This window comes from Sarcophilus harrisii, chromosome 1 (genome assembly GCF_902635505.1).
Source record: "Sarcophilus harrisii chromosome 1, mSarHar1.11, whole genome shotgun sequence".
NCBI classification, from domain to species: Eukaryota; Metazoa; Chordata; class Mammalia; order Dasyuromorphia; family Dasyuridae; genus Sarcophilus; species Sarcophilus harrisii.
In genome coordinates this window covers 563,579,157-563,598,548 of record NC_045426.1, presented here as the reverse complement: position 1 = coordinate 563,598,548, position 19,392 = coordinate 563,579,157, and the positions used below count along the sequence as shown (strand labels likewise).

The 19,392-nt window shown below is 35.5% G+C and overlaps 1 protein-coding gene across 1 annotated transcript in view; it reads left to right on the top strand.

Moving 5' to 3' along the window:
- Positions 1 to 19,392, top strand: part of GMDS (GDP-mannose 4,6-dehydratase) — a 739,822-nt gene that overhangs the window by 614,822 nt on the left and 105,608 nt on the right. The window contains exon 9 of the mRNA XM_031946945.1: positions 4,850 to 4,946. Coding sequence (XP_031802805.1) covers positions 4,850 to 4,946 — 97 coding nt within the window. The remainder of the gene's footprint in view (positions 1 to 4,849; positions 4,947 to 19,392) is intronic.

Sequence of the window (19,392 nt, the reverse complement as noted above, 5' to 3'; positions counted from 1 at the left end):
GTTTGTCCCCCATATTCTCAATACCTTATTCAAGTGTGATTGCAATTTCGTTTCTCTCTGCCATTGTAGTCTTTCCCAAGGGACTAAGTGTGCCTCTGCCATTTCATTGTTTAGCAAATTAATTATCAGTTCAGGAGTCAAGGACGACCCCTAGGCTTTTAATCTGGATAATTGGGAATATGATATCTTCAACAGTAATAGGAAGTTAGGAAGAGAGGAAGATCTGAAGGGAAAGAATGGGTTTGGTTTAGGATTTGTGGAGTTTAAGATGTGTGAGGGATATCTAGTTAGAGATATTGAATAGGAAGTTGGAGAAGCAAGACTGGAAGTCAGGAGAGAGGTCAGGACTCAATACATAGATCCAAGAATCATTGACATAGAGATGTTAATTGAATTCATGGGAACTGACCAGATCAAGTGAAATACTATAGAGGAAGAAGAGAAAAGTGCCAATCAGAGTTGTAGGGTTTATTCAAAATGACTTTGAATAGGAATGAGTTTGATAAAGATCCAGGAGAGGAGATTGAGACTTATGGGTTAGATAGGTAGAAAGGCAAGCAGGAGAGAACAGCCTCCCAAAATCAAGGAGGAAAGAATATCAAGGAGAAGAAGCTGGCTGATGCTGCCAAAAGCTGAGAGAACTCAAAAAGGACAAGGATAAGGATGAAGGAAAGGTCGTTAGATTTAGCCATTATGAGATCATTGGTAACTTTGGATAAAACAGCTGCAGTTAGTTGAATGAGGGATTAGGAAACCAGAGGAAAGAAAAGAGTGGGAGAGCAGTGGAAGTAGAGGTAATGATCATAGATGTCATTCTCAAGCATTTTAGATATTTCCAGTTGAGTTTGATTTATCTATAACAAACTGTGTGTAAATGTGCATGTGTGTATTTAACTCTCCTTTTCCCATTTTAGATAAGAATGAAGTTCTTCTGAGTTCCGTTCCCTGCTCCTTTTCCTCCATATTTGCCCAAATTGTATGAAGAAATATTAGAAATATTTCAACTTCCTTCCTTTTTTCACATTGGTACAATCATCCTTTTATGCTTCGATTTCTCCTCTTAGAACTCTCAGAAAAGAACCAGTACACATCTCTATCTCCACCCAAGATCTCTCTTTTTCCTTACCTAGATCATTCAGTGTCTTTGGAAAACACTGATGTTCTGAAAAGACATTTGTTTCTTCTTCTCTAGGAATGTTAGCACTGTGTCATCATATAGGCACATATTTCCATTTATTCAAATGAATTTACTTTTCTAGATTTCTCTGACCTCTTCTGTTTACGCTTCAAAGTTCCTACTCAGCAATGATTTTTTTTTTTTTATCAGAAATGCCTGAAAAATTTATTTTCCATTAAAGGTCTAATTTTTCCCCCTATAGGGTTATAATAGAGTTTTGACTGGTTAAGTTATTATATACAAATCTATATCTTTTGCCTTTCATGTTATTGTATTCTAAGATGTCCTCTTCTAATAGAAGCTGCTAGGTTTTGTGTTATCCACATTAATTCCTTAATACTTTAACTGTTTCTATCTGGAGGCTGCCAGTATTTTTTTTTCCCTAATATGTGGGAGCTTTGGGTTTTAACTAAAATATTCCTAGGACTTTCCTTTTCAGGTTCCTTTTAGAAGGTGATCAATGGATTCTTTCTCTCCTGGTTTTGCCCTCTGGTTCTAATAGAGCTAATAGACTCATTTATTATTTTTTGAAATAAAATTCCAGCCCTTTTTTTTGGGAAAGGGGGTCCATAATTTTTTAGAGAACCCAATGATTTTTTGAAAATTATCTCTCTTTGATCTCTTTTCCAGTTCAGCTGTTTTTTACACCAGTTATACTACTTTTTTTTTTCAATTTTTTTCAATTTTGTTCTAATATTTCTTGCTTTGATTTTGTGTGGTCTATTATAGTTTTCAGAAATTCCGTTTCTTGGTAAGTTTTACCATTTTCTCTTCTAAGCTGCTTATTATCCTTCTTGTTCTTTCCTTAAGAACTTTTATTTCATTTTTTTTTTTCTATTGCCTCTTAATCATTAATTTCAATCCTATTATTCAAGGTTTTACTATATTTGGCATATGGGAGCTGTAAGGTAGAGGTCCTTCTTATAGTCAGGCATTCATCTTAGCAGGAAGTCCTAGGGGAAATTTCTTAGCCAAATAAGGGCTCCCAAAGGATAAAACAGACAATTTTGATTAGATGAAATTGAAAAAACTCAAACTAAAACAATGTAACTAAGAAAAAGAATCTACCCATTAGGGAAAAACCTTTGTATCAAATATCTCATTTCAAGAAATATAGGAAACTAACATAAAAACATATTGGACCAGGATCCATTCTTTAGCCTTTAAGGCTAAAGGCTATAAACAAAACTTTTCAAAAGTAGAATGGAAAACTCTTAATAGCCATATAAAACAAAGGTTCTTAACTTGAGGTCCATGGACTTTTTTGGATCCATAGGCAGTTTTCAGGGGGTTCATGAACTGGGATGGGAAAAAAAAATGTCTTCATTTTGACTAACCTCTAGTTGAAATTCAGTATTTCCTTCTATTATAAAATGAAGGCAGCAAACAGTTCCTGATACACACAGAGAAAAGTTTAAAACCTTTGATATATATATATATATATATATATATATATATATATCTTTAATCATTCCAAATAATTAATAATAAGAGAAATACAAATCAAAACAAATCTGCAGTTTTACCTCATAATGTAGTAAATTGGCAAAGATGACAAAAGATAGGGATAATCACATAATGAATCAGTATTCCAGCCAAGAATAGATTCCTTGAGTTCTAACTGTTCTATCCTCTAAAACATACTACCTCTTCTGATGAGAACACTAGACTAGAATCATGATCCACATTTTAGGCCTATTCTTAGGGCACCTATGAATCATTTAACCTCAGTCAGGTAATTTATTTAATGTTCTGATTGCTTTATTTGACCCTCACTTTGACTCTCATATACACATTTATGATGTGTATATAATTGTCCTGTTTTCTTCTCAAGGTATTAAAGCAAACTCAGCCTTAAAAATAAGTATCTGGGGGAAAAAAATGTACGTGATAATTTTTTTGTATATGTAAAAAGAAGATCAAGTTGTGCATAGTAAATTTGTAGTTCCTTGTGCAATCATCTTTTTTTTTTTTTAAATTACCATGTTATGGAAATGTTTGTTTTATTTTATAAATTTTTTTTAATAGGAGAAAAAATAATAAATTAAACATCAGAACTGAAGTGAAACCTAAATTCTTTGGGTTTCCTTTCTAATTGTTTTTTGCCAAATGATTTAATTTTTCATATATGAAATACAAGATTATTTGATATGAAGCATCTTCAAGTATAGAATTGTAAAAGTCTAAGGTCAAGAGTAAATCAATGGATTAATTTCTAAAAGACAAGGAAGCAAAAGTCATAACCCACAGTTTTAGCTAGTAGCTGGACTTAAGGTTTATCTGTATGATTTCCTTTTGTCTGTGTTAAGAGAGGGCAGTGAAAATCAGAGTCATTATTTATTCCCTTGTACAGTATAAATGGTAGGGAATTAAAATTAAAATCAAAATAATAGAACCAAATCAAAGGAATATTGGAAAAATAATGAAGACCTGCACTAAAACAGTATTAATACCACCTCTTCTAAATAAGTCAGATTTTTTTTTTTTAGTCATGTATTCATGGTATCAGAAAATAACTTTAACTATTAGTGAGGCAGAGAAAGCTAGCTTATGTGAATAGATAGTGAAATACTGGTTATTATTTTCAGGATTCAAAGTTGAAAGTTGTAGTCCAAACTTCATTTTACAAATGAGGAAACTGAGCTCATATAGAATCATAAAGGAAATAAGTAAAAATACAGGTCTTCATGATTATATATCAGGTATGCTTTCCCCAGTTCTAGATATAATTTGAGAGTTAGACTATCATTTGGATGATAAGTAATGCAAATTCCAAAGTAGAAGACAACAAACAAATCTTCACTAGATTTTTCACTTTATGGAAAATACATAATGGTTATAGTACTAGATTCTAGTTGGAAAGACCTAGATTCATTTTCTTCTTTTGATACTTATTAGTTATGTGATACTGAGCAAATAAATTACTTTATCTTTCTGGGTCTCAGAAAACTCCTTAGGTCTTATCTACTGAGTGATGGATTTTGATTTTCATTGATGGAGAAAGGTCTCATTCAAAGAGTTCCTTACATTTAAGAACTTGTGGACTTTTCAAGTATTCAGTGTGCATCCAAAACAAATAAGATCTGATTTTTTCAATAATAACAAACTATAAAACATGACTGATTTATGAAAGGAAAAAAAAGCTAAATGGAATTAATATATAAATTGAAACAGAAAACATTGATTGGATAATCAACCAGTAAGGGCTGTTCCAGATGGAAACAATTAATTGAAAGTTTTAAAGAATTTCTATAAAATGGACAAAATGTATTTTAAAATTTCAATTTGAGGGGTGACTTTCTCCTAATGAATAAACTCTCTAAAGAAAAGTGAAGCATTTGAACTATCAGAAAAAGTGACTGTTAATCTTATCCATCTGACTTGTAAATCTCAAATGCTTCATGTTTCCTTTAAAAAAAATTTCTATGAAAAGGAAGAGCTACCACCTTCTCCCCCCAAAAAAAAAAATTCAGAAAGGTATCAGAAATCATTGTTGATATAGTCTGGTCAAATTGCTGCATTTGTTTCTCTGCCTAATGAATCTTTGCACTGAGGCGGGTGGGAGGTAGAAGGGCACAATTATTTTGAAGTGGCTGAAAGCCTGGCCAAATGCAGCTGAGATCAGAGCACTGAAGCAATTAGAAGCTGATTAAGAGTTTATCTTCTTTACAGGTGGGAAGGAAAGAATGAGAATGAAGTGGGTCGGTGTAAGGAGACTGGCAAGATCCACGTGACTGTAGATCTCAAGTATTACCGGCCAACTGAAGTGGTAAGAAAGATCTCTTGCAGCCAAGTAATCTAATCACTCAGCCAACAAATTGCTGCATTTGGCTAGCTGTCTGTGAAAATGGTCTAAGTGAACTCCTGCTGCCAGCCTTCAAAAGCTCTCCATTCAGCTCCCTGGCTAACACTCCTCTGCTGGCATTTCTCATATCGGAACAGAATGGAGTCAATTAGAGATGAGATAATCTCTCCGCAGAATGCATCATGTTGGGTTGGAATGGAAGATTAGAGCATACTGCACATGTTTGTAAGGCATTAGAATCATAACCATACATAAAAGCTATGCTGAGTTTGAGAGGTCTACTAATTGTTTGAAAATAGGGTTCTACTATCCTAAACTCAATCAAACTTGAGTATTATCATTTCATTCTGCAACTGCTTTGAAACCTTTTGAGACATGCAGTGGTGAGAATTGGTAAATGCAAAATATATTAGAAATACTTGGATATGATATGGAGTAGTAGATTTGAGGGATAAATGAGTTCAGATTTATAGGTTATTTATCAAAAGGCATACTAAACTATAAGAATCCTACCAATTTGAAAATGTTTTTATTTGGATTTTGGATTATGCGTTATGTTGACATGTCTTTCTGGGCCAGATTTCCATCTCAGCAATATCCAACATGGAAGGGGAATCTCCCTTTGAGGTGAACTGAAAGGAAATCTAACTAATTCTTAAACACACTTCATAATGTTCTGTTTCTAGCAAAAGGGTAAACATATTTAACATGTCTGTATAGACTGGAGAAAAGAAAGGAAAGGAAATGCCCGGCACTTAATTTGTAGGGGTGTAGTGTCAATGCATTTTACTGGTATGGGGAGTTGTCCAGGTCTTTGACAAACAGCTAACAATTGTTCACTGTGCATTTGGAGAGTGGGTGTGCCAAGAAAAGGATGTGCTCTGTCTCCTGGGGAGGAAGATACCAGCCATACTGCTGCTGACACAGCGTCAACTGTCTAAAGAGCAATTGAGTCTCCCTGGCATTCTCTTCCTGATTAGAACAAGGTGCCACAAGGGCGTAGTTGTCCTGGGGATCACAAAAAAACAACAAGCATGCACACACGCACACACATGAACACCACACATGTGCACATATACTTTCCTCTCTGTGTAAATAATACGTTTCAATTTAAGGGGTGACCAACCACCCAAAATGAATAACCTCTCTAAATGAAATAAGCAGAAATCACATAAACCAACAGAAAGGCCACTCCTTAAAATTATTTGAACGTGGCAACACCAAAATAGTTTCAAAAGCTAGGAAGTCATTAAGAATGGATTGTCTGTCATTCTTACTTAGGCAAGGTGTGGGATTGATAAGAACACAAAACAAAAGAGGTCTCTGGACAGGAAAAGGACACTTGGCCCAATGAGTCTATGTTCTTGAAGTCCATATCGACCCCTTTTTCCTGCCTGGCCACCATATCCTCCCTCAATTCCTTTTGTTCATTCATATGGCATCGTCATACCTGTTTCACAAACCTAATTACATTTATGCTGTTTGAACTCAACAATTGTATTCTGCTCCAGATGTTTGTTGTTCTTTAGCTGAAACATTTTCCCCCTGTCTTACCTTTGACTGTTTAATTTCTGATTTTGATACTCTTTTCATGTTAAGCCTCTCCCTCAGCAGCGTGAACACAGTCATTTAACTCACTCAACTTAAATTTAGTGTTCAACAGGGCAGATTACTTTTCTGTAGTGTGAGTAAATTTTTAACCACCTCACACCTCCCTCAGAATAACCAGTTTTCTGAAAACTTGGAATCAGCCTGACAGTCTTATGCTGTATTGTTTCCAGGGTGATAATATCCTTCCTGTTGAAAGGTGACAAAACTGAAACAGCATTGTAAGTAAGCTCTCACTTATGTATGTACAGTAATAATAATGATATGTTTAGCCTCACAAGATACAGAGATCATTTTCAGCTAAACCCAGAAAAAGCAGTAAAGCTTATCTAGAGTGTATTAGAACCCAAAGAAAGGTATCATTTAATCCTTCCATGTCTACAAAGCACATTTCTCTTCTTTTTCACTGTTAAGTTGGGCTTCACAGGTTTCTACATCTTTTTTCCTCCCTCCCAGCAATTTCCAAGAGTTTGGTTTTTTTTTTTTTTTTCATTTTCCCTAGAGTTCCCTAGAGCTGGTAACTCTCTAGCACCCTGAAATATTCTAGAATCAGAGGCACACTCCAGAACCTCTCTCGATGGTAAAGTGCTTAGGCATGCAGCCCAGACCAAGTAGCCAACTCTCTCTAATGTGAAATACTTATAAATAAATGACTGATAGACCAGAACCAAAAGGAGAATTTAAGGGGGAAAGTTCTGGGGTTTTGGTCTCAGAGAACAGAAAGTGCTTTTTATAAACCCTGCAAGGTTTCATAGTACAAATAATTTGTCCTAATTTTGCAAGTGATTTGCCAAAGATTCCATAGCTAATAAATATCTGAGGTGGAATTTGAATCCAAATCTAGATCCGTCGTTCTTTCCATTACCCCATTTTGCCACTCTAAAAGCAAACCTATGTTTAAAAAGAGAATGAGTTTTATGCAAATTATCATTTCAGAAAATAGGCCCCTACTATGTGCTAGGATCTGGTGAAGTTACACAACAATTTGAGCTAGCACTGCAGAGTTCCTGTGTTCATAAAGTTGACAGTCAAGTGAGGGGATCTACAATATACACAAATAATTTTAATACAAAAATAATGTGCAAGTCACACATAATAGAGATGCTAGCAAAGTCCGGGAGGGGGCACGGTTGAAGTTTAAGAAGGAAAGGGTTTATGGAGATCATAAGTGAGCTGGAATATTTAAGTTGAGTTTAGAGAATCAGTTGAAAAAAATTTTAGACATAACATTTGATTTCACTGGTGAAGGGAATTCCCAGAGGAAACTACCTCTAACAATGCAATTTAGTGGGGGCCTGGGCCTGGGCCACTGAAAATCTCATAGGCAGTTTGCGGCAGAAAGAAAACATGAACCAAATCTTTCGGATACCAAACTGCCTCACTATGCATTATGCCAGGCTCTTTCTCTGGAACTCTTAATAAAGAGCATTTATTTATACGGTAATGAATTAATATTAAACTTTTTTAAACTAGTAGCAATATCACATAGCAGGAATTCCTTTTTTGCATTCATCTCTCCCCACCCAGTTTTGCTTATTAGAGTGCAATACTAAATGCCACTTGTATAGAGATGTCCCAGATGAAGCAGTGGACAGAGTGCTGGACCTGGCGTCAAGAAGACTACAAATCTGGCCTCAGAAACTTACTGATCATGTGACCCTGGCATGTCACTTAATCATCCTTTCTCAGTTTCCTTAGCTGTAAAATGGAAACAATCATAGCATTTACCTCCATGATCATTGTGAAGATAAAATGGAATAATATTGGTAAAGCATTTGCAAACCTTAAAGTGCCATTTTAATTCTAGCCTGTGCTCACGTGTGTGTGTGTGTATGTGTGTGTGTGTGTGTGTGTGTGTGTGTGTGTGTGTGTGTAAGCACTTAGGGTGAAGTGACTTGCTCAGGGTTAAATAGCTAGTATCTGAGGCCATCTTTGAACTCACATCCTCCTGACTCCAGAGTCCACATTCTATCTACTGTACCATTTCACTGATAGCTAGTTTTACAATAATTTCTGTGTCTTTGCTTCTTTATTACATACATATCATTGAAAGTTTTATAACTCAACAAGTTTAATCTGTTTGTCCTGAAATAAAAAATAGTGACATCCATGTGAAGTTTGTCACTAAATTTAACGTTTGTCACTAAAATTAAGGCACTCTTAATCCTAGAAATATTATCAAATCCAATATCTGTAAACATTTATACAATTATTGTGCCGCACAAGAAAAATCAGATCAAAAAGGAAAAAAAGAAAGAAAGAAAACACAATGCAGGCAAACAACAACAAAAAGAGTAAAAATGCAGTTGTGATCCACACTCACTTCCCACAGTTTTATCTCTCTCGGGATAGATGGCTCTCCTCATCACAAGATTATTGGAACTGATCTCAACTGTTGAAAAGAGCCACGTCCATCAGGTTTGATCTTCATATAATCTTGTTGTTGCCGTGTGCAATGATCTCCTGGTTCTGCTCGTTTCACTTAGAAGATCAGTTCATGTAGGACTTCAACTTCTGATAATGCTGTCATCAACATTTTGTTTAGCATTCTATGTTTCTTAGAACTTCAAGTCAGTATATATGTGCCTATATAAGATCTGGTAAATTTGCATCCATATTATAGTTGAAATCTACTACTCTCTGTGAAATAGTATTGTTTCTGTAATGTAACTGGGGCGGAGTGAGATGGAAGGACTCACTAGGGTCTTCAGTCACCAATCTGTACTCTTTAGTTTGGAAGAGGGAGGTCTCCCATATTCCCTAAAGATTAGGGTCAGTATGGGAATCATACACATTAGATGCAAGTGGAAAACAAAAACAAATCAAGCTTTCTACCTAACATTTATTTATGTTCATTTATTTTACATTTTTAGTTTTGTTTATTTTATTACAAGTATCTTTTATATAGCACTTAAAAGTCTTTCAAATCACTTCACAAAGATTCTCATAGGGGCAGCTAGGTGGCACACTGGATAGAGCACCAGCCCTGAAGTCAGGAGGACCTGAGTTCAAATTTGAACTCAGATACTTAACACCTCCTGGCTGTGTGACCCTGGGCAAGTCAGTCAACTCCAACTGCCTCAGCAAAAACAACCCCCCCCCCCAAAAAAAAAATTATCTCATTGTAGCTTCAGAAACCGAGGGAGTTATTCCCATTTTGCAAATGAGGAAATGGAAAGCAAGAGGTTAAGTGACTTGCTCAGTGTCATACATCATGACTGTCTGAGGCGGGATTTGCATCCAAGTCTTCCTGACTCCAGATCTAAAACTCTTTATCTATTGACCTATGTAGCTGTTATCAGTGGTATGAAAAAACATGGCATTTATGTAATCTAAAAGCTGTAAACCTCAAAGTATATTAAATGACTTATCACTGTCTTTATAAAATACTATTATATATTTCTATATATAGACTTTTTTGATTTAGCAGAAGGAATGGGAGACTGAAATGGTTGTTTTATTTCTGCCTATCTTATATATAAAATGAGGGATCATATTTCCAAGGTCCCTTTCAGCTCTAAAATTCTATGCCGTATGCAGTGCTTCTCCTAACATACTACATTTCTGGACATCACATAGGATCTGAAAAAGACCTTGGAAGCCATTTAGTCCAGCCTCCCTTGGTATATACATGAGGAAATTAAGACCCAGAAAAATTAAGTGACCTTCCTAATATAATGAAGTAGTAAATAATAAAAAACAGAATTCAATCCAGCTTCTGTAATCTCAGGACACCATCCATTTTAATCCTCTTCAAAGCCTTACATTAATTGAGTAACCGATATGCAGTAGGCCTTTGTTTCTATCTAGCACTTTCAGAAATCATTAACAAACAAATCTGAATCTTATAATCCTTTCAAAAAATTTTTTTAAAGTTAAGTGTCTACATGATAACTCCAAAAGCTGATTTTAACGCTATTTTCTACTTGATGCCATTTACATTCCAACATTACATTCTTCTAATTTCATTGTTATTTATTATTTATTCTGTTTTCAGCTTTACTGTTCTTTAGTTGCTTAGCTATCTTACATTTGGTGTACCTAATCCTCTATAGATATTAGAAGGGATAGTGGTCTAGAACCTAACCCCATGGAAGTAATAACTTCACAGGAATCCAACATGTTATTTAAAACAACACCTTCCTCCAATAAAAACATGTTGCCTGTTTCTAATCAAATTACCATAGACTTGTCGAGTTGTTCCCCTGCAAAACTGTTTCTAATATTTTTCTATAAATGATGTTAAGTTAACTGGCCTGTAATTGCTTGCTCTATCTCATATCCCTTCTTAGAATAATGGTATTTAACACTTTCCAGACTTCAGGAATTTGATCTGTCATCAGAGTACTTATATAAATATCAGTTAGGACTTCCCTCATTTCCATCTTTGTATTTTAGTGAAGAGAAAGCTTACATATCCTATGTGTTCATTGTGTTGGTACTTTTTCCCCTCCTAGACGTGACTGCTTTTATTCCTCCTACAATTATTCCCATTGGTGTCTCACACTTCCCTTCCTTTTGTGGGAAATAAGATCCTTTGCTCAGTATCTCTTCATCTTTTCCAGCTCTATTAGACAGAAGCCAGCTAATCTGTTGCTTTCCTGAAATCTCTAGCCCCCAATTCTCTAATCTTACCCTTCCAATATTTGTTTTCTTCTTTGACTGGTGGAGACAGGGATGAACGATAGAGACAGAAGGAGGAGAAAACCAAGAAATAAAATGCATCTTCTTTATGTTATTCTCATTTATAAAATGAAGGGGCTCAATCAGATGATTCTTAAGATCCCATCTAGCTCTCAAAGGCTGTAATTCTAGAACTACAATATGTGCAGTGCCTATGAACTTCACTGTTTTGGAATGTTGTTTCTAACATAATCATAATTCATCCTTTTTTGTCATTATCCTCTTAACTTCTCCTGGGTCATTTTTTATAAATAGTTTATATTTTTGAAGCATTGTTTATATACTTTTAAGCCCCCTACTTAGACTCCTCACACTAATCTTTACATCCCTTCTTAACCACATTGGCCTGTCTTGCCCTTTTCCCAATGTGGATTTAACCAGGAGAGCTTTAAGTTTCAATCTCTTCAAGTGTTTCTTAAATATTTCACTGTATGTTTCCCATACTTCTTAGGATCACCATCAAAACCTCCAGGGGCATATCACATTCCTCCTAAAGTCAAATGCATTTGTGTTGTTTCCTCTGGTGCTGTTCTCCTCAAGATTATTTCATCTCTAATGAAATAGTAATCATGTACTAGAACCAGCTCCCCCAACTTCCTCATATTTTTCATTGAAGAGTCTTTTCTTCTGATTAGATCCAGGATGGAATGATGGTATTGTAGACTCCAAAACCTTTATGAAGAAGGGAGGTTACTTTACCTTTCTTTCCATGAATTTTTTTGTGTTTTTCCTTGAAGGTCATCATTTAAAGGTTTAAATACCACATGTACAATTGTTCATGTGAATGGCAATTTATTTACACTAAAGGGAAATACCTCATAAAATTTGCATCTCTGTATATATAATTACTGTTTTTGTAAATAGCCTTCACTAAAAAATACCACATTGACTTCCTCATAGTCTTCCCTTATCTCCTGAGCTGTTTATAGAGCTCTTCATTGTGCTGGAAATGTTATACTATCTGAAAATGTCTTCCTTAGAATGTAAGTTCTAAGAAAGTTCAGTTTTAAATAAAAACTGAATTCAGTTTTTTTTTTTTTTAAACCCTTGCTAGTGCAGGTCATCCAAAGTATCACATGGCTTTGGGGAGGCTCATCCATCAATGATATTATTACCTTTCTCCTACTTACTTTATGTCTCTATCCAATAAAGTCTCTGTTCTGGAATTTGTAAATCCCTTGGTCTTTTTTTTTCCCCAAACAATTTCAACTATTTTATTTCTAGAACAGGAAAAGTCCAAATATATCTTTCTAAAACAATCTAAGTTCAAAATTCCATATTTTTTTCTGCTCTTGATGATTTTATATGTAATAAATCCTACGAGTATCCTGCTTAAAATCTCCTAAATGCTAATCACTCCATGCCAAATTAGATTGGCCTAGCATATAGTTCACTTACCATCAGTGGACTCATTGAAACTTAAAACTACAAAGGGTTAGTCGGTATATATTTATTTACATTAGAGCCTTTTTAGACTTATCCTAACACCCTTCCCCCAACCATTCCCCACACAGATTTCTTTCTTCATTATTTCACTAGCAGTCTAAGTCCTGAAACTTATTCAAGGTGACCATATTGTCACCATCGGCAGAAATAACACCAATCTGTATTGTCATGGTAGATTGTCTTCCTTCCATAATCAACTTCCCTGGCCTGTCTCTTAAACAATTAATGACAATGTTTGCCCAACAGGGAACTGGTACTTAGAGACAACTAGAAACTTTTACTGGAAATAATTTCAAAACTAATCTTACAAACTGCAGTGGTCTGCCATTTACACAGTGTCATGATGTCCATAATTTTCTGAGTAATATAGGTATTGCTTTAAGAAAATCTGGTCTTTAAAAAATCTAAACCATTAATACATTGAAGAATGTCTGATCGCTTAAAGACTCTTCATTTTTACAAACCATTTATTTCAACATAAGATTCTTTTAAACGGTGAACTCTTTAAATAATATTTTATTTACACCCAACTTGGCCAGAACAGACCATTGTATAAAGGAAAAAACAGTTGTGTCAGTAGAACAATAGTGAATGGGTTTGCTTTTGGTTTTTGTTTTTTTCCCTATTTTCTCTTGTCACCATCACATACATTTGTTCAGCCACAAGTCCACTTGGAAAAAGTAGGTTAACAGTACCTAGATTCTACTCTAAGTTTCTTAGCACTTCTGCCCAGAGGGCCCAGGATCAAATTAAGGTATCCTGTAACTGAGGTAATTATATCCTGCCTTCAGTTTTCCCCATAGATTCATTGACTGCAGAAGTCATTTTCACTTCTGAGGCCAAACTTTAGAGTGTTGATGGGCAATCATATGGCCCCAGCTCTTTCTGCAGTAGGCTAGGTGTTAGTACAGGAGGAAAGAGAAGTCTCTGTAGTTAATTGGTGTGCCTGTGTTCAGTTTGCAAAGCATTTTGGATTTTTATAGATGAAAGAGACACATAAATATAAAGTACCTATTGCTATATATATATTTTTTTTTTATTACTGTCATCATCATTAATCATTGAGATTATCATTATACTCCCTGAAACTTGCTCGTTTACATCTAGACTGGGCCCCCTGATAGAGTCATCTCCAGATGGGTCCTTCTCTTTCATTTTATTTTTGGCTCCACAGCTTCCTTTCTTGTTATGTTAGGGAAGAAATAGGGACACAAGGGCAATGGAGAAAAGCAATAATGACTCATTGACTGCCGCTGTCTACGTCTCAGAAGAATGTTTCCTTCCTCAGCCTTAGAACCAATGGGTATGAAGGAAATAAAAGCATAGTGCATATATTTCCTTGTTTGATCTCATAACAAATCCTATGAGGTAGGTATAGTATTATCTCCATTTTATAGATAAGGAAATTAAGGCTGAGAGTGTTCAGATGACACAGCTACTAAGCAGCTGAGACAGAATTCAGACTCAAGATATGGTGACTAAATAATAAAATCATTGAAAGGCATTAAAATGTGCCAGAGGTCACCTAACATCCGTACCATAAATTTCTTCTTCAATATTTGTGGCAAGTTATGATGGGACCTTGAAATACTTAAAGACCTCCAGAAATGGGACACTCATTCCCCTTCCAAGGCAATACATTCCTCTTTGGTACACCTCTAATAATTTGAAGTTTTTCCTTATATAGACTTGGAATGTACCATTCTATAACATCAGTTGGTTTTCATTTTGGCCTTAGGAGCCAAGCAGAACAAATTCACTCATTCTTCCATATGGCATCCCTTCAGATATTTGAAGGCTACAGTAAGTCCCCTACATCTTTTCTGAAGTCTAAACATCCTTGGTTCTTTCAAATGATTTTTGGATGGAATGGTTTTGTTAGAATTCCCTCACCATTCTGGTTGTCTTATTCTGGACATCATCCTGCTTATCAAAATCTTTTCTAATACGGTGTTGGGAACCAAGCACAATATTCCAGTTCTGCTGTGGATAGAGAAGAGTATTGGTGGGACTATGATCTCTTTTCTTTCTTTGTGGAAACCATTTTTCTATTAATGCAACCTAAAATCAATTCAATCAATAAACATTTTTAAAGTTGCCAACTATGTTTGAGGCACTTTGCTAAGCACTGAGGATACAAAAAGAGGCAAAAGATTGTTTGCCCTGAAGGAGCTCAACAATCTAATGAGGAGAGATGATGTGCAAATATATACAAGCAAACTATATACAAATTAATTGGCAGATAATTAAGAGAGGGGAAACTTTCTGTAGAAAGTGGGATTTTAGTTGGGATTTAAAGGCAGCCAAAGAGGTCAGTAGTTAGAGTGGAAGAGGGGGAATATTCCAGGTGTGGGGATAGTTGGAAAGGATTGTTGGAGCCAAGAAATGGAACATCTTGTTCATGCAATAGCCAGGAGGCCAGTTTTACTGGATTCAAGATTACTTGGTGGGGAATGAGATGTAAGAAGACTAGAAAAGTAGGAAAGGGGATGGGGGAATGATAACAAAGGGAGGTGCTAAATTAAGAAAATCTTTGAATGCCAAACAGCATTTTATATTGGATCCCAGAGATGAAAAGAAGCCACTGAAGTATATTGGGAGCCTGGGGAAGGAATTGAAGAAGGAAGAACAAAGTAACATTCAAAATGATTTTCCTAAAATATAAGTCTGACCATGTCACCCTTTTATTTATCCAATGGCTCCCTGTTATCCCCAAGATCAAATATAACATCTTCTCTTTGTATTTTAAAACGCTTTACTGCCAAGACCCTTCCAACCTTTCTGACCTCCTTATTGTTTCACTGAGCTAGTTGCTGTTCCTTGAACATTACAATCCATCTTTCCACTCTTTGCCCTATTACAGGTTGTCTTCCACACCAGGAATTTTCTGCCTCCTGGAATCTCTGAATTCCTTCAAGACTCACTCCTGATTTTATGCCTATTCCAAATCCCACTGTCAGTGCCTTCTCTTTAATAAATGCTTCCACACACCTGAAACTCAAGTACATTCTGTCCCTAGCATCCCACTGCTATTAGTCTAAGATAACCTTTCGTTTATGTGGCATTCATCTTGTATGAACATTTTGTTGCATAGCATTTCTGTAAATGCTTAGAGAGCAAAAGCTATATGTTTTGCCTTTCTCTGTATGCCCAGCACTCAACACAGTTCTTGGCACATAGTAAGCATTTCATAAATGCTTGTTCATTGACTGACTACCAAAATGATATATCACATTGTTTATTTACATTGAGTTTATAATCCACTATAATTCCTAAATTTTTTCACATGAACTTATTTTTTAGCCTCATCTCTCTGATCCTGTACTTGTGTTTGATTTTTTTAACCCAGGTTCATAACATCCCATATTGATTTAATTACTAAATCCTTCCATTCTACCTCTATAATATTTCTCACTTCTATTCCCTCATCTCTTCTCATTACTATTATCTCAAGATTGGACTTGCTGGATAAGACTAATGCAGTATATCCTAACAAATGTTTCTACTTCCATTTTGTCCTTCACCTTTACTCCATACTACTGTTATGTTAATACTTCTTATACACAAATATGATCATGTCACTTCTCTACTCAGAAATATTCAGTGGCTCCTTGTAAGTCACATCCTGCTAATGAGAAGCCAAAGTCTTTTTGCCTTTTGTTTAAGATTTTCTGAAATTTGCTGCTTTCCTGCCTTTTAGTTTTAGCTTTAGGTCATTAGGGGAATAGCCATTTAAAAGAATGTAGTATGTTATTGTGTACTTTTTTTTTTTTTTACTACTTTATTAGTTATTTTACTACTATAAAATACTTACTACATTTCAGGAATTGTACTCAGTGTTAGGCAGACAAAGAAAGCCTAAAGTCCTCACATAGTAATGGAGTAGACAACATGCAATGTAAAGTTCTATATACACACAAGATATATACCATATAAATGAAAGGTAATCTTAGAGCAGAGGCAGTAGTACCAGATAAGGCCTTCCCCCAAAGGTAAGATTGGAGCTGAGACTTGAAGGAAGCCAGGAAAAGTAAAAAAAGACATAGAGGTAAGGAAGAAGAGTCTCTCAAGCATGGAGAGCTATCAGGGAAAAGGCATATTGTCTGGAGATGAAGTATCATATATAAGGAATGTCAAAAAAGAAAGTTTGGTGTAGCGTTATTGTAGAACTTGTGGAAGCAAGCAAAATGTGAGATATATTAAAAGAGTAGGAAGGGGCCAGGTCATAAAAAGTTGATGAAATGAAGACTTTATATTTGATCCTGGAGATAAGAGGGAACCATGGGGATTTTTTTTAAAGTAGGAAGTTAACAGGATCAAACTTAAGCTTTCAGAAAAATAATTTTTTGCAGGTGAGGAGAGAATGGATTAAAGTAGGGAAAGATCTGAACTCAAGTGGTGAGAGTAAGAGTAGAAGATGAAATGTGTTGTAAAGGTAGAATGACAAGACGGCAATAGATCAAATACATGAATACTAGCGAAGAGTGTAAGGATGAAACCAATGTTTCAGCTCTGAAGGAAGATGCTAGTTCCCTAAACAGTAATAGGACAGTTAGAAAGAGGAAAAGGTTTAGGTGGGAGGATAAAAGGTTCTCTTTTAGAAATGCTGAATTTAAAATGCCTACAGTCCGGTTTGAAATGCCCAAAGGGCAATTAGTGATGCAGAATGGCACTTCAGAAGATTTTGGGAATCATCTGCATGGAGATTACTGAACTTATGGAAGCTGATGAGGTTTCTAAGAAACAAAGTAGAGCAATATGAGAGGGTAGAGCTTTGATTAATGATTGTGACATGAAGGAAGATCCATGAAAGAAGACTGAAATAGAACTGTCAGCTACATAGGAAGAGCACTAGTTGGGGGCCTTGGGACCAAAACTTTGAGAGAAGAGAATATCCAAGAGGAAAAGGTGATCAGCAGTGACAAAACCTGCAGAGGTCCAGACAGACAAGCAGTGAGAACAGGCCGATAGATTTGGCATTTAAAAGGTTAATGGTAACTTTGGGGATGTTGGCAGTTTGGCCATGAATGATTAAGTAAGAAGCCAAGTTGCAGTGAGGGTAGAAAGAAATAGAGAGAGAATTTAGTAGACAGGGGACAGTGGAAATGGTTGTACTTAAGTATAAATGTAGGAATTAGCTTGTCATTAGCAGAAAATAGGAAGCTAATTTGTTTGACTGGATTGGGATCCAGACTGAAGAGAAATAAGAAATTAAATTAAATTAAATTAAATTGAAATAATTATCACACAATCTTTTTCCCAGTTGCCTAATTTCTTATCCTCTGTTTATCCTATTTTCTATTTTGCTGAGAATCCAGCATATAGATCTGGCCATTTAAATACCTGACCCCTTTTAAAACAAATCTTCCTTGTTCTTTTGCTGTCATTGCAAAGTTTTAAAACCAGTCATATGTCATCTGTGAACTCATTGTATTCATTGATCTTTCTGGGATCACCAAGCTGTCTTTCTAAATCTGCTATCTGATCCTCAACTACTTCAGCTTTAAGTGTTCTTCACCTGTTCAGTGACTATAGTTAAACATGTTTTATGCTTGAGACAAGTTCTTGCACAGTTCACAGCAGCTTTGGAGATTAAAAAACAGTATAGAGAGAAATGCCTTTCTTCATGATAAAGTTGGCCCACCTTTCATTTTTTGGTGGCTAACATCTAACCACTAAAACAAATATTCAAATGATTATAATATTATTAAGTTACAAACTCTGACATTTCGAGGTTAGTCCCCAATTTAGGAGTATTTTGTGTTTTAAAAAGTGAATGTATTGAAAAAATGATCCAAATTTACTAATAAGTAAAATACATCCAAATTAAAGCAACTCTGCGGTTCTATCTTACTCCCATAACACTGATAGAGAAAAATGACAGTTGTCAGAGAAACTGTGGGAAAACAAGCATATTTATTCACTGTTTGTAAGATCTATAAATTGGTCAGATCATTTAGGAAAGTAATTTGAAATTGTGCACAAAACTCATTAAAATGATATATCAGGCCTCATTTCCAAAATATATAGAGAATTGACTCTAATTTATAAGAAATCAAGCCATTCTCCAGTTGTAAATGGTCAAAGGATATGAACAGGCAATTTTCAGATGATGAAATTGAAACTATTACCACTCATATGAAAGTGTTCCAAATCACTGTTGATCAGAGAAATGCAAATTAAGACAACTCTGAGATACCACTACACACCTGTCAGATTGGCTAAGATGACAGGAAAAAATAATGATGATTGTTGGAGGGGATGTGGGAAAACTGGGACATTGATGCATTGTTGGTGGAGTTGTGAACGAATCCAACCATTCTGGACAGCAATCTGGAATTATGTCCAAAAAGTTATCAAACTGTGCATACCCTTTGATCCAGCAGTGCTACTACTGAGCTTATACCCCAAAGAGATACTAAAGAAGGGAAAGGGACCTGTATGTGCCAAAATGTTTGTGGCAGCCCTGTTTGTAGTGGCCAGAAGCTGGAAAATGAATGGATGCCCATCAATTGGAGAATGGCTGAATAAATTATGGTATATGAATGTTATGGAATATTATTGTTCTGTAAGAAATGACCAGCAGGATGAATACAGAGAGGCTTGGAGAGACTTACATGAACTGATGCTAAGTGAAATGAGCAGAACCAGGAGATCATTATATACTTCAACA